Consider the following 13,125-nt stretch of genomic DNA (forward strand, 5'->3'; position numbering starts at 1 on the left):
TCATAATAAAGCATTAGTGATATTAGATAACCACAAGCGGTAAGTTGTTAGGAAACCATCCTTAATGGCAGGAAACTTGCCAGTTATAAGTTGTGGAATAAGTGCTCAATGAATATAAGCTATTATATTATTTCCCATTATTTTCATGAAAAATACAGTCTTATCTGGGCACTCTAATTTGAGGATATGAAATAAAATGAGGAAGATAACACTCTTTTGGAACAAAAGGATATATTTCCCAAGTTTTCAAATGGGCTGAAGTGTTCTGAAGTTCCTCATTAAGCCAGTGTCTTGTCTAGGATTTCCTTATATTTACAAGTACATTTTACTATTAGCCTATGGATACCCTGGTTATTTTATATAAATAGTTCCCTCACCCTAATACTTCATTGATGTTCCTGAAATTTACTATCTGTTCTAATTTTGTTATTATTATTATTTAGGTTTGTGAATACTTGGTCTGTATTATGTTATTTTTCTTATAGGTTCTTTTTATTTTAAAGATTATTTATGCATACAAGAACTTGTGTCCAGGCCAGAGATGCAGGGGGTGAGCGGATTCACCAGAGACAGAGTGGGGAGCAGAACAGGCCGACTGATGAAGTACACTGCTGAGGGGAGCAGCGGGCGGGTCAGGAAAAGTCTAAGACAATTTTGTTAAAGATGACCAAACACAGAGAAAAGTGTATTTCCATTGTTTTCCTGGTAGAAAATGGAAAAACTTGTTTAAACTCCTGACTTTATCTCAGGAGAAGTCAGTATAACCAGAATATCCTGAAGCTTCTGTATATAATACCATATTATATTTTAACATGAATTTTATAATATTGGCTTCCTAAGTTTACTACAGATTTTTCTGTAATTCATCTAAATAGTGTTTTTAAAACAAAAAAGACTTTCCTTTTGGGGTTCATTTTTTTAACATTTTTTTCCCATAAATTTTATGCAATGACAGCTGAATGTGTTGTCTCTATATTTCTGTGTATTTTTGTGCCTTACTGATTTTCTAAAAGTCATTGATTAATGGATGTGTTAAATAAATATGTTTTTAGGAGTATGTTGTTTTATTCCCTAAAGACATTGAAACAATCAAAACACTTGTTCATTCTATAACCATCTCTGGCCAGATAGAATTGTATGAACTTGTAAACCACCTAACTGTATACCTGATTTTTTACCTCTTGAAATATCATCAAATTTTAATGTTATTTCCCTGTTTAAAAAAAACCTTCATGATTCTCTGTTGTTCCATTGAATATACAAAGTTCATTCTATCCATATGAAAAGTTAAGGCCATTGTGGTCTACACACATTTCCCTGCCACATGCCTTCTGCTCTAATTTATACTCATAATTCCACTTATGTGAAACTTATAAAATACGCAAATAAATTAGTGTTTGCCAAGGGATGGAGTGGAGGTGTGGTGTAAATGGTTTCTATTGGGTATAAGGTTTCTATGTGCAATGATGAAAATGTTCTCAAATTAAATTGTCAGCATAATTTTATAACACAGTTATGTCATAAATAATTTTATCAACATAGTTATGTTGATACATAACTCCTTAAGTACATTAAACATATTGGCATTTATATTTTAAATGGGTGAATTTGATGGTATGTAAATTACATCTCAGTAGAGCTTTAGTTCAGTCATTTGTTCTTTAGTTAAAAATGCCACAGGTTTTAAAGACATGTTTAGATAACAATGATTTGAAATAAAAGTTGTTTATTCTCTCTTGAAGATATGAATCACAATTTTTATATTACTGTTCTACTCTAAAATTAAGAAAACATATTTAATTTGCCATAAAATATTTTAGGTGATTTGAATAAATGAAATATTTGAGTTTTTAAAAAATGTTCATAAACACTTCAGAAACAACTGGGAGCTTGAAAAATTTCCCATGGATAGTCATAAATTCCAAAAAAGTATAAAGATTATGCAGTATACATCTGTTCCTTAAAGGAGCTAAATTGGGTAACACTTTAAAGTATTTTATTTCAGTTGCCTGATTACTGTTTATATTTAGTTAAATTTTTCTTACCTTGAGCCCATTAAAAATTATGCAATTTTAAACAGGATTTTAATGGACCTCCAGGTGCACAGAATTAGAATAATCATTTTTCTAATTAGAAAATAAACAACGTATAGTTGTTATGAACAACTAATTTGCCAAATATCTGTGTATACATATATGTATGCCCAGACAAACACACCAGTCTTAGTACTTGTCTTTACCATGCAGCATGTGTAATGTCATCATGTTGATAATATATATTCAGATTAAAGGAAATAATGGAAAGGGTCAATGAACTGAATGGCAAATTAGTTCTACATGATTACCTGAATCTCAATTTCGTCAAAGTTCTTGAGGGCTCTAGAATCCTAAATGTAATTTTTGAATTATATGAAGTACTTTTTAAAACAAAACTTTTTCTAGCGATTTTTATAATTTCCCTCAAAAATGCTTTTTATTTGATTAAAAGTGACTAGTTAATTCTCAGTGTAAGTAAAAATATTATTAAAGTTTAAACTTGCCTATTGACTTGTAAACAGTGTTTGATATTCAAAGATACTTGCTATTGTTCCAAAACACTTGCCATAGCATACTTTAATTATCCCAGATTTGGAGATAACTGACTGGCATTTAGATCTACTTTCTTTCCTAAATCAGTTCCAGTTACTATCTAATGATTATAAACTGGCTGTTCTCAGTTCAAAGTACAGGTAGTTATGTCCTGTATAAAAGTCACTCACAATGTTTTCGAGTTTTGCGCCCATAAAAGCTGTCTAAAAAGGTATTTTTATTATAATTAACTTCACAACAATGCAACTCTACGATGTATGTTGTATTGCATGACCCAGGGGAGGAGTATGGTTTTGCAAAAGCAATGCTTTATCACTAAGTTCAATTCCTAGAGCTTTTCTTAGCTCTGATTCTCTCAGAAACAAGCACAGCAGTGCAGAGAGAGAACTATAGAGACTGCTGAAGGGGATCCACTCTGCTAACCACAGTCTAATCTCCAGCAACATATTCAGAACTTCTCTCCTACCCCTTTTACAAGTTAATTAGAGGTTCAATATACAATACAACAGTTAATACCTTCAAAGTTCTAGGTCTGCAGATCCAGCTGGTTTCTTAGGATACCGTCTTCAGCCTGACTCAGACTTTCTCTGCTATTTTTACTTAGTTGACTAGGTCATTTCTCCCTGGGTGAGGTTAGTGGGCTTCAAGCTCCTTGACATTTGCCTCCTTCCCCTTCCTCTCTGTTTTATCTCGCTCACGGTTTTTACGATGCTTTCTAATCTCCCTCTTGTCCTACGATCTGTTTTACTCTAATGTGAGACTTGCATTCCTAAAACTGCAAAATTGCACAATAAAAAGTACAAGGTTTGTGGGAGGTGAAAGGTTTGTGGCACACTTAAATGTCATGAATGACATAAAAAAATAGGAAGTTAAATAGTAGTGTAGTTTTACAGGTGATAATGTTTAAGAATTGCAATAATTCAATGATAACTGCCTCTTTATCTTGGAAAAAAAACTGAACTTTGCCTATGGAAGTGGTGTCAGGCACAGTCTAGATTATAGGAGTTATGGCAACAGGATGGAAGGACAGGTTTCTGAAGTCAGGCAGAAAGTTGTTATGCACATGTAGATGGGTCAATCCCAGCAGGTAGTAAAGAGAGGTAGGTGGCAGATGTTTCAGGAATGTGCTCACGTGGTTATGTGTCTTTCCACATCGCTTGGTTCAACTAGGTGGGGCTTTCTAGGTTTAGTCAGTAATTCTTAAAATCAGATTGCACATAAAACCCTACAGATTTATATTCAAATTGTTTCTTAATATATCGATCACATGTTAATGTTTCTCCAATAAACATAGTAGAGTCAACTGTGCTTCTTTCATCTTTCTCCATATTTTCTTATTTCTGCTTGGTTGTGTTTTTATCCATAGCATTCATTTCTTCCTAGTTGCTAGTATGTTTTCACCACAAAAATTTTCTAATACAGCTGGACTAGAGGTGGGCTTTCCAAGAGATGAGCCGCCTGGTTTCTAGGCAGCCTCTCTTGAGAAAGAGGAAGAATCAGTCTGAAAGGATTCATCTCTTTTGTTCTCTTTGCTATGGGTTGGTGTGCTCTCATTAACTTTATGTCTACATCAATATACAAATCACTTGTTTCAGCTAGGTCAAATTCACAGGAGATACAACCTTCTTAAAATAAAGTAATATGTAAGTTCTTTGTCTGGTGTCATTGAAAATAAAACTTGCCAATTCACAGAGGATCTTGAATGAAAATGGCAAATATTACACAGTTTCTGTGCTCTTAAAATTATTTAATAATATTACGTATGTGGTGGTTTATAATCAATTTGGTACATAATTCATAAGATGTCAATTATTTGTTATACCAGTGTCTTGTGCTGTTTCCATATAAAATCATATATATAATAAAGTATTTATATATATATATATATATATTATCTTCTAGTTCAATTGCTCCTGTTAACCTCTTTGAAAATTGCTTATCTATTTTCATATTTAAATGTCAATGACATTTTTTCAATACCTTCGTTTCCTCTAAAACTCTTTCATAGTTATTCTCAATGGGACAACTATATTTGTTTCATTTGTTTAAGATCATGAATTTTAAGTTAACGATGAAGATGATCGTAGGTGACATTTCTTTTTCTTTCCCTGCAGCGGTTGTCCAATGGTTCTATAGATTCCACTGATGAAACTAGTCAAATTGTTGAACTACAAGAATTGCTTGAAAAGCAAAATTATGAAATGGCCCAAATGAAAGAACGTCTAGCAGCTCTGTCTTCTCGAGTGGGAGAGGTGGAACAGGAGGCAGAGACAGCAAGAAAGGATCTCATCAAAACAGAAGAAATGAACACTAAATATCAAAGGGACATTAGAGAGGTGAGTGGCTCATAACATTTTGCTGCCTCTGAGATGTTTTTTTCTACAATTCCTCTAATGGCTTATATTCTTTACCTCTTCTCAAGCGATCATAAATGGGATGCATTATGTTTAGTTGTAAAATGTGTTCACTAAGACAAAGATAGTTTACTTCATCTTTATATAATATGGAAAGGAAACTTCGGTGTTAATGCAGATATAATAACTTTTTACAGTTTTAATGACATTTTACATTGTTAAACTTCATTAAATTGTTCAATTTCATTCTTTTTTCTGAATGAGTTACCTTTTTGACATCTTTGTTAATATTTTAAGAATAGAGAGTTTCTCCCCATAGGTGTGGTCTTTATAGCTCTTCCACCACCAAACCACCCACATCGTCCCTTACCAAGCCCATGTTAATTTTGAATTTTCTTAGATGTGGGAATATTAGTAAATTGGTGTTCAGTTAGTCTGTGGGGATATTAAAAGATGGTGCTTTAAGTTTTCCCTTCTTATTTTGGTTTTGTTTCTATGTGAGTGTATATGTGTGAAAATGGGAAGCTTTCCTGATGTATTCATGTGCTAGACTTAACATCATTCTATTTAAAGAGAGTTCTTTGAAGTTACTATGAAGGATAGAAGGTATTTTATAGAATATTAGCCACTCAACTTACCAGCTAAAGTAGGAGGTTTAGAATCTTTCACCTTCTTACTCCATTCAATTAAAAACAAAAGTATTTACATATATGGAAATTTTATTCTGTAATTTTGCAAGATTTTATTTAATGGTTTTTAAAATCATACATTTTTATGTTATTACATAATTTGCCAAATGTTGACCCTATGTGTCCTTTTTTTCTTCCCAGTGTAGCATAATTTTATGTCCATAGTCCCATCAAAATTGTTTTTATCCAGGTCACTACTAACCTCCGTGTTCCTGAATCCTGAGTCCTTTCTCAGTCCTTTGAAGCACTGAATACAGTTCCCACACCCTGGACTACTTTTTCACTTGGCTTATAGCACACTAATCTCTTTCAGTTTTCCTCCATATGCTCCTTTGCTGTCTCTGCTTCTCACTCCCAATCACCCTTCTCAATCTACCTTCACTCCTCTTGGTAAATCTGTGCTGTCTCATGGCTCCAAAAGCTACTCCTGGCCTTCTTATTCCCAACTTCTATTTCCTGCTGATCCTTCTCTGCTGGTTTACAATGCACATATCCAAAACTAGAGTGAGTATCTAAAATTAATGTCCACAGGACAATTTTTCTGATATAGCCTTAAGAAGTCAAACTCATTTGCAGTCTTACATATATGATCTGATGGCAAATGCATTGTTATTGCTCAGGCCAAAAACCTGGGATCTGTCCATGGTAGCACTTACCCACACTCATTCATTTCAGCAGTAAATCATATTCCAGAATCAAAATATATCATAATGTGACCTTATAGCTTTTGTGACTCTTTATTATTCAACACAGCCATCATTTCTCATTAGATTATTGTAACAGTCTGTGCAAACATAGCAGCTGTTGTCACAGTGTCAGCCAAGTCACTTTTCTCCTTAAAACTCTTCAGTGGCAATCTATCCTAGTAATGGTAAAATCAAAGACCTTGCCATAGTCTATAAGCCATGAATAATCTTTATGACTTCTAAAAGCTATGTCCCACTCTTCTTTCAGAAGGGCTGGGATTTTTTGTTTTGTCTTATTTTGTTTTATTCTAACACCTAACAACTGTTGAGCAAATAACAGACGCAAAAATTCTTCATTAAAATAATGAATAAAGGCCCTCCCTGGTGGCACAGCGGGTTAAAGCACTGCACTAAGAAGCTTAAGCCAGTCCGCATGAGTTCGATCCCTGCCTGCCTGGAGGAGATACACATGGCACAACAGGCCTCTCCTGACCCACCCACTGCTCCCTTGGTGAATCCTCTCACCCTCCGCATCTCTGGCCTGTACCCCAATTCTGTATGAATAAATAAAAAAAATTTAAAAAAATTTAAAAAGAATAAATGTGTATATATACATACATGCTTGTATATATAGATATGTGATCTGAGTATTAAAGACATGGCTGAGATTAGAATATTTACTAAAATAATTCTTATTTCTCAGAAAAAGAGATCTTATCCATGAACTGGATAAGATGCTCCACTATCATATAGATATAGTGATGATGCTTTATTTTATTCTCTACACCTTACTGCAAATTAATATTTCATGAATATGTCTCTCATTTTCACTACTCACAATACTAATACAGAGAAGTTATAATGTGGATAAAGTTTAACCTGTTTGCTAGAACACTGTGAAGGTGTACCAGAATTTCTCTCTAGTTAGTCACCAGAGTCATTCCTTGACCTTTTGCTCAATTGTATATTTTCATTTTCCTAATCCCTGAGATTTAGCTATTCTCCACTTTCATTTACTAATCAACTACATCAGATCCAGTTAGTGTCACAGATAGAACTCAGTATCTCCAAATCACCCATTCTGATTGTACTTGTAAAAATTATCCTTTGATTCTAACATTCTTTATATGTGGGCAGCAAAATATCACAATAGATGGAAAATGTCAGTTGTCTGATGCCAGGCATTCTTTTATCAGGAACCTCTTTTAATAGGAAAGTGTTCCTTATTCACCTGAAATTATTTAAATAAACAATTTATTGCTACTATATCTGTAATTTCTGTGTATTTCTGTTTTAGAAGAATTTCATTTAAAAAAAGGAGTATTTCTCATTATTTGCCTTTGAAGGGAGGTTGCAAACACAAATGCTTTTGGAGCAGGCAGACACTGTAAATGTGTGTAGAGCAGAAAAAAGACAGTAGGAAAACACAGAATTATTGAGACCCGGACAAGGCATCCGTCTTCTGCCTCTGGCTGCCTCTCTGGTTTCTGATTCACGTGTGTGTGCGTGCGTGTGTGTGTGCCAAAACATTGCAAAGGCCTGGCCCTCCCTGGTGGTTGAATGGGTTAAAGTGCAGCACTGCAATCTGGTCACTTCAGTGTGAGCTTGGTCTCTGGAGGTGACCCACATGGCGCAGCAGGCCTCTCTGGTCTCACCTACTGCTCCCCTCAGCAGTGTACTTCATCAATCTGCCTGTTTCGCTCTCCACTCTGTCTCTGGTGAATCCTCTCACAGCCCCTGCACCTCTGGCCTGTACCCCAATTATATATGCATAAATAAATAAATTTAAAAAAAAACATTGTGAAGTCCAAATAAAATATTTCCAGAAAGATGCAGGTCACAAGACATTCACTGCTTACTAGCTCGTGATTCCTTTAGGACCAACCACAAAAACTATTTTAGGTGCAGTATATTATTTTCTAACTCATAGTTGTTTGATAAGACAGGTATTTGTCATTATTTTCATTTTTTTTTCCTCAGGGAAAGAATTTAAGGATTAGCCAGGCAAATTACCAGGTTTGTTCCAGTTTTATAAACCAGGTTTATTCATTCAGCTATCACTCAATTATTAATCCAAAAATGCATCCTCACTGTTGTTTAAATAATGAGTCTTCTTATCTTTTTTTAAAGTCAATAAGCAGGGTGTGAAAAAAAATGTAATTTAAAAAGGTTTTGTTTTGTCATGCTCAAAGTCCCAGACTTTGCTTTTAACTTCTGAACAATAATGTATTCTTGGGCTATGGACTCATGGAGTCTGCTGGATTGTATGTTTTTATGAAGAAAGAAAAAACAGGTTTCTTCTTGCCATTCCTATAATATTGCTATTTTTTGTGTGTGTGCAAACAATAAATATTTCTTTAATCAATTAAATAAAAAATGATGGAATAGGAAAAAGTGACCATATAATTAAAAACTAAAATGTACTTGACTTTGCATGTGAGGAAAATCTAATAGATCTAAAAGTTAATTCTATTTGTATATTTCATCAATGGTTTAATAATTCTGTATTAGAATTACTCTTTGTCAAAGAATAAATCTTAGTTGTTCTTTAGTTAGATTATAACCAGTTCTATTAGAATAGAGAACTGGATAAAACCTAGGCACAGCACACATAATAGAAAGCAAAGATGAACTTAGTCTTTACTGTTGCATGATGTGTTTAGGAGTTGCTGTTACTGGATGTCTTTCAATTATTAATCCAAAAACTCAGTCTGAGATTTCAGCTAAGACCAATTTTTCCCTGAAATATTTGAAAAGGAAATCTTTAGAAGAAATCCTGAAATCTACTGATATAAAAATTTGTAGGCAAGTAGTCAGTTTTAATTTTTCAAAATTATAAAATAAAAACTTCTATAAAACAAAGATAGAACTACAACAGAGACTTAGCTTTCCATTTTTTAATCAAGAAGGCTACTAAGTGGCATTAGATAATAATACCTCACTAAGTATATAGAGATTCAAAGAGTAAGAATTTTCTGTGAAGAATTTGTTGTTTTGTGGGTAAAATCAGCTTATCTTTCTAACTGCCTATTAAGAGCTTCCCAAAAGTTTGCTAAGTGACTAAATGAATAAATGGATGCCGTTTTGTCTCTTATATGTTCTGAAACACTAATATTTTTCAATTTAGTATTGCTTAAGTATTATGTATATTTTATATCTCAAAATCCAACTTATAAGTCAACCTTAGGTCATGAGATAATTGGGTCTTTTTCTGTTTTCTCCTTTTTATAGGTAGCAGTTTTCAGAGACTAGAAAGTTTCTTTTTTTAGAAATTCCAAATGACACATGAGGAAAATATATTTCTTTGACTTGTAAATTTAAAATTTATTTTTGGCAACACAGCCTGCAGTTAAACACTGAATCACCCACAAGAATCACTGAACCCAAAATGTAACACCCAAGTCATACACAAGTGAATCCTGTTTGGAATATATGTCAGAGAAACAGGTTGGCTGATTATAGGGAGATGATTTAATAATAAATTGATTAATAATGATAAAAGTCTCCATCTCCTTATAAAAATATCCTTTTGGATTTAAAGCCCACCCTAATTCTGTATGCTCTTTTTTTTACATAATCACATCTAAAACCATATTTACAACTAAGAACACAGTCACAGAATTTGAATGGACATGATTGCTTTTTCTTTTTTGTGGAATGAAAGATTTCAAGTCAATTAGTCGATTTATTTGTGATATTCAGATCTGAGCTTTCTGGCCTCCTCTTTTAACCTTGAGTTGCTCTTGTATGTAAAGATGACAATTTCAACAGTAATTGTTATCCTTTATATGAAGTTTTCTTTGCCACCATTTTCAAATCTAGCCTATATGGAATCTGTGTAATGAGATTATTTTTCTTCCATTTCTTTTCTAAGAATGTCAACTCCATTATAGGCAGTTTCTAAATTGTACTCCAGTGCATTTTGAGAGGACAGAACTCTTTCAGTTAATCCAATATGTAGGGATTCTGACAGAGAAGTTTGGAAAACACACATGAACTCTGGCATCCCCTCCATGAAGAAAAGGAATAAACATTTGCTTTATGAAAAGAGTCGTTTTTATATCTTACTATTTTATTTAAACAAAAGATAATGTATTACATTGAGAATGTGATTGGAGTTTTTTTCAATTACTGTAATTGTAGGCTATGGCACAGAAAGAAGATATGGAAGAAAGAATCACAACCCTTGAGAAGCGTTACCTCAGTGCTCAGAGAGAATCTACCTCCATCCATGACATGAATGATAAGCTAGAAAATGAGTTGGCAAATAAAGAGGCCATCCTACGGCAGGTTCAGTATCCTTTTCTTGGTTTCTGGTCCGTGTGTGTTTTCACCCCTGTCACAAAACACAAATTCAATAAGGTTTTTCTTGGTAATCATCATTTGTGATAATTTAGAAAGGGAATAACTATATAGGTGGAATTTTTCAGTATGTGGTTTTTTTTTTAGGAAAATTAAAAAGAATGTCTTAGTAATGATAAAATGTAATGATTAATGTTTACTAAGGATCAGCGCATGAACCAGAAACTGCATTAAACAGTTTACATGCATTGACTCACTTAAACCTAACCACCACCTACAATGTAGCCACAATTAGTTACCACCAGAGTCAATCATAGGAGCCTATGTCTGCTTAGCACTAGAGGCAAGAGTGGGCAAACTGTGACCCACATACCAAAGCTATCGACCTAAAATTTTATTTGCAAATAAAATCTCATTGGGAATCAGCCATTCCCATTCATTTAATGATGAATTTTGTGCTACAAAGGAGAGTTGAATATATGAAGCAGAGAGTACATGTGTGTGTGTATGTGTGTGTGTGTGTGTATATATATATATATATGTATATGTCATATACAAAGCCTAACATTTTACTGTCTTGCCCTTCATAGAAAAGACTTGACAACTCCAGGTTAAGAACCTGGATTCTTAATTAGTATGCAGAGTATTTACGAATAGTATAATGGTCAATATCTACTCTGACAATAGATTTGAATTCTTAATGCTGAGCCACGTTCCATTTGTCCAAGTTTATATTCACCAGTGACTTCTTTTATCTTTTCTGCCAGTGGTAAGAGCTTCTCTTTTATTTCATATGCTGAATTGTTAATGAATATAGGTAAGTGCCACATGAAGACATGAGACAGTTATCATTCTGCATAGTAGTGAAAATAGCAGCTAGTTTTAAGTCTAGTGAAAGCTGAAAACCAGCGTTCCCGATCCTGACTGTAACGCTTTAAAAAAAAAGTCTTTTTCCCCCTCCCCTTTTCAGATGGAAGAAAAGAACAGACAATTGCAAGAGCGCCTTGAGCTGGCTGAGCAAAAGTTGCAGCAGACTATGAGGAAAGCTGAGACCCTACCTGAAGTAGAGGCCGAATTGGCTCAGAGAATTGCTGCCTTGACAAAGGTACTGCAATATAACATTTGGCCAACTGAGAGGGACTTAAGAAAATAGCTAGTAATTAAAAGGATGCCTTTTCTTTTTGGCACCATGAAAATTAAGTTTTATAAAAATCTGTTATATTGGTCTGTTATTTAGATAAATTTGAAAATTGATGCATATCTTATTTGTAGCATGTAATTGGTATGAACGTATTGAGTCCTTTGCCTATTTTAAACATTACAAAAGCAAACAATATTTCATGTTTTTATAGCATTTTTTCATGGTAAGAGTAATACTGAAAAATAAGCGCTGAATCTGACCACACCCTGATGGTATTTCATATGTATTTTTCCTTGATACATAGTAATTTAATAGGCTCAACATAAATTTTCTAGTAGTTTACGTATCAGAAAAGCCATAAGCAGGAAAAGTTTCTCAAAAGGTGGGAATTAGCTTAGATTGTGTGAAAAATATACTGACTACCACATGGAACAGGGGGAGAGGGAGATAGGAGTAAAGGAGGGAAGACGATATGGTGCTGGCATTGGTTTCTAGTGGAGGATGAATGAAGCATGAACACGTATGCTTATGGTAAAGTTGCACTCCTAAACTATATAGTTATGTAAACAATTGACAAATCAATAAAATTTGAGAAAAAAAAAAAAAAAAAAAAAACAATGAAAAAAGAAGTTGGGAATTAGACTGTAGAATTCCAACATTTAAAGTCATTAAATAGGCAGAAAATGCTTTTGATAGTTACAAAGTCTTCTGAGCCCATTAAAACAATAATGAAGAATGTTAAAGAATTATCTCCCATGCTGTAGCTATTTGATTCTGCAGTTGCCTGAATTTTTTAGAATTTGAAACCATTATAATGTTAAAACTGACTTCTTACATTTCACAGTCAAATGGAAATGGCATTGCCTCAAATTGTATATGCACATCAGTAGAATAAAAGTCCAGATTTGCACCAAAAGCATGTTTGACCTTCAATATCAAGTCAAAAATATGCACACATTTTAAATGTTCACACAGTCATTGCTATGTGCTAAATTTTCCAGGCACTTCAGTATGAGTAATATACTTATGTAAACTGCAATTTATAAATTCTGGCATTAGAGATTATCCAAAACAATTGATGCCGTAATACTAAAGTCTATGCAAATACTTGCTTTCCTAAGGAAAAAAATAATAAAAAACTTAAAGAGAAGCAATAGATTGATCCACTGTTAAACTGGGCAAATTAACCAAGTAGTGAAAAGGCAAAACACAACATTGGATTAGTTGATTACTTATAGAGTATTCTAGTAGCTAGCTGAATAAAAATTTACAGGATTAGGGTCCTGTTACAATTTAGATTCTTCCATAGACACAGATCCTGCCAGTAAATCACTGTGGAGATTTCAGAAACAGTATTTCTTAGAT

General features: G+C 33.6%; 1 protein-coding gene across 13 annotated transcripts in view; it reads left to right on the forward strand.

Annotated features, from left to right (window-relative positions):
* Positions 1-13,125, forward strand: part of PPFIA2 (protein tyrosine phosphatase, receptor type, f polypeptide (PTPRF), interacting protein (liprin), alpha 2) — a 339,529-nt gene that overhangs the window by 245,666 nt on the left and 80,738 nt on the right. For all 13 annotated transcript variants that reach the window (XM_004675845.1, XM_012720376.1, XM_004675847.1 and 10 more), the window contains 3 exons: positions 4,703-4,924; positions 10,461-10,607; positions 11,590-11,724. In XM_004675845.1, the coding sequence (XP_004675902.1) occupies positions 4,703-4,924; positions 10,461-10,607; positions 11,590-11,724 (504 nt within the window). The remainder of the gene's footprint in view (positions 1-4,702; positions 4,925-10,460; positions 10,608-11,589; positions 11,725-13,125) is intronic.

The sequence above is a fragment of the Condylura cristata genome, unplaced genomic scaffold (genome assembly GCF_000260355.1).
Source record: "Condylura cristata isolate star-nosed mole 26May11 unplaced genomic scaffold, ConCri1.0 scaffold00004, whole genome shotgun sequence".
NCBI classification, from domain to species: domain Eukaryota; kingdom Metazoa; phylum Chordata; class Mammalia; order Eulipotyphla; family Talpidae; genus Condylura; species Condylura cristata.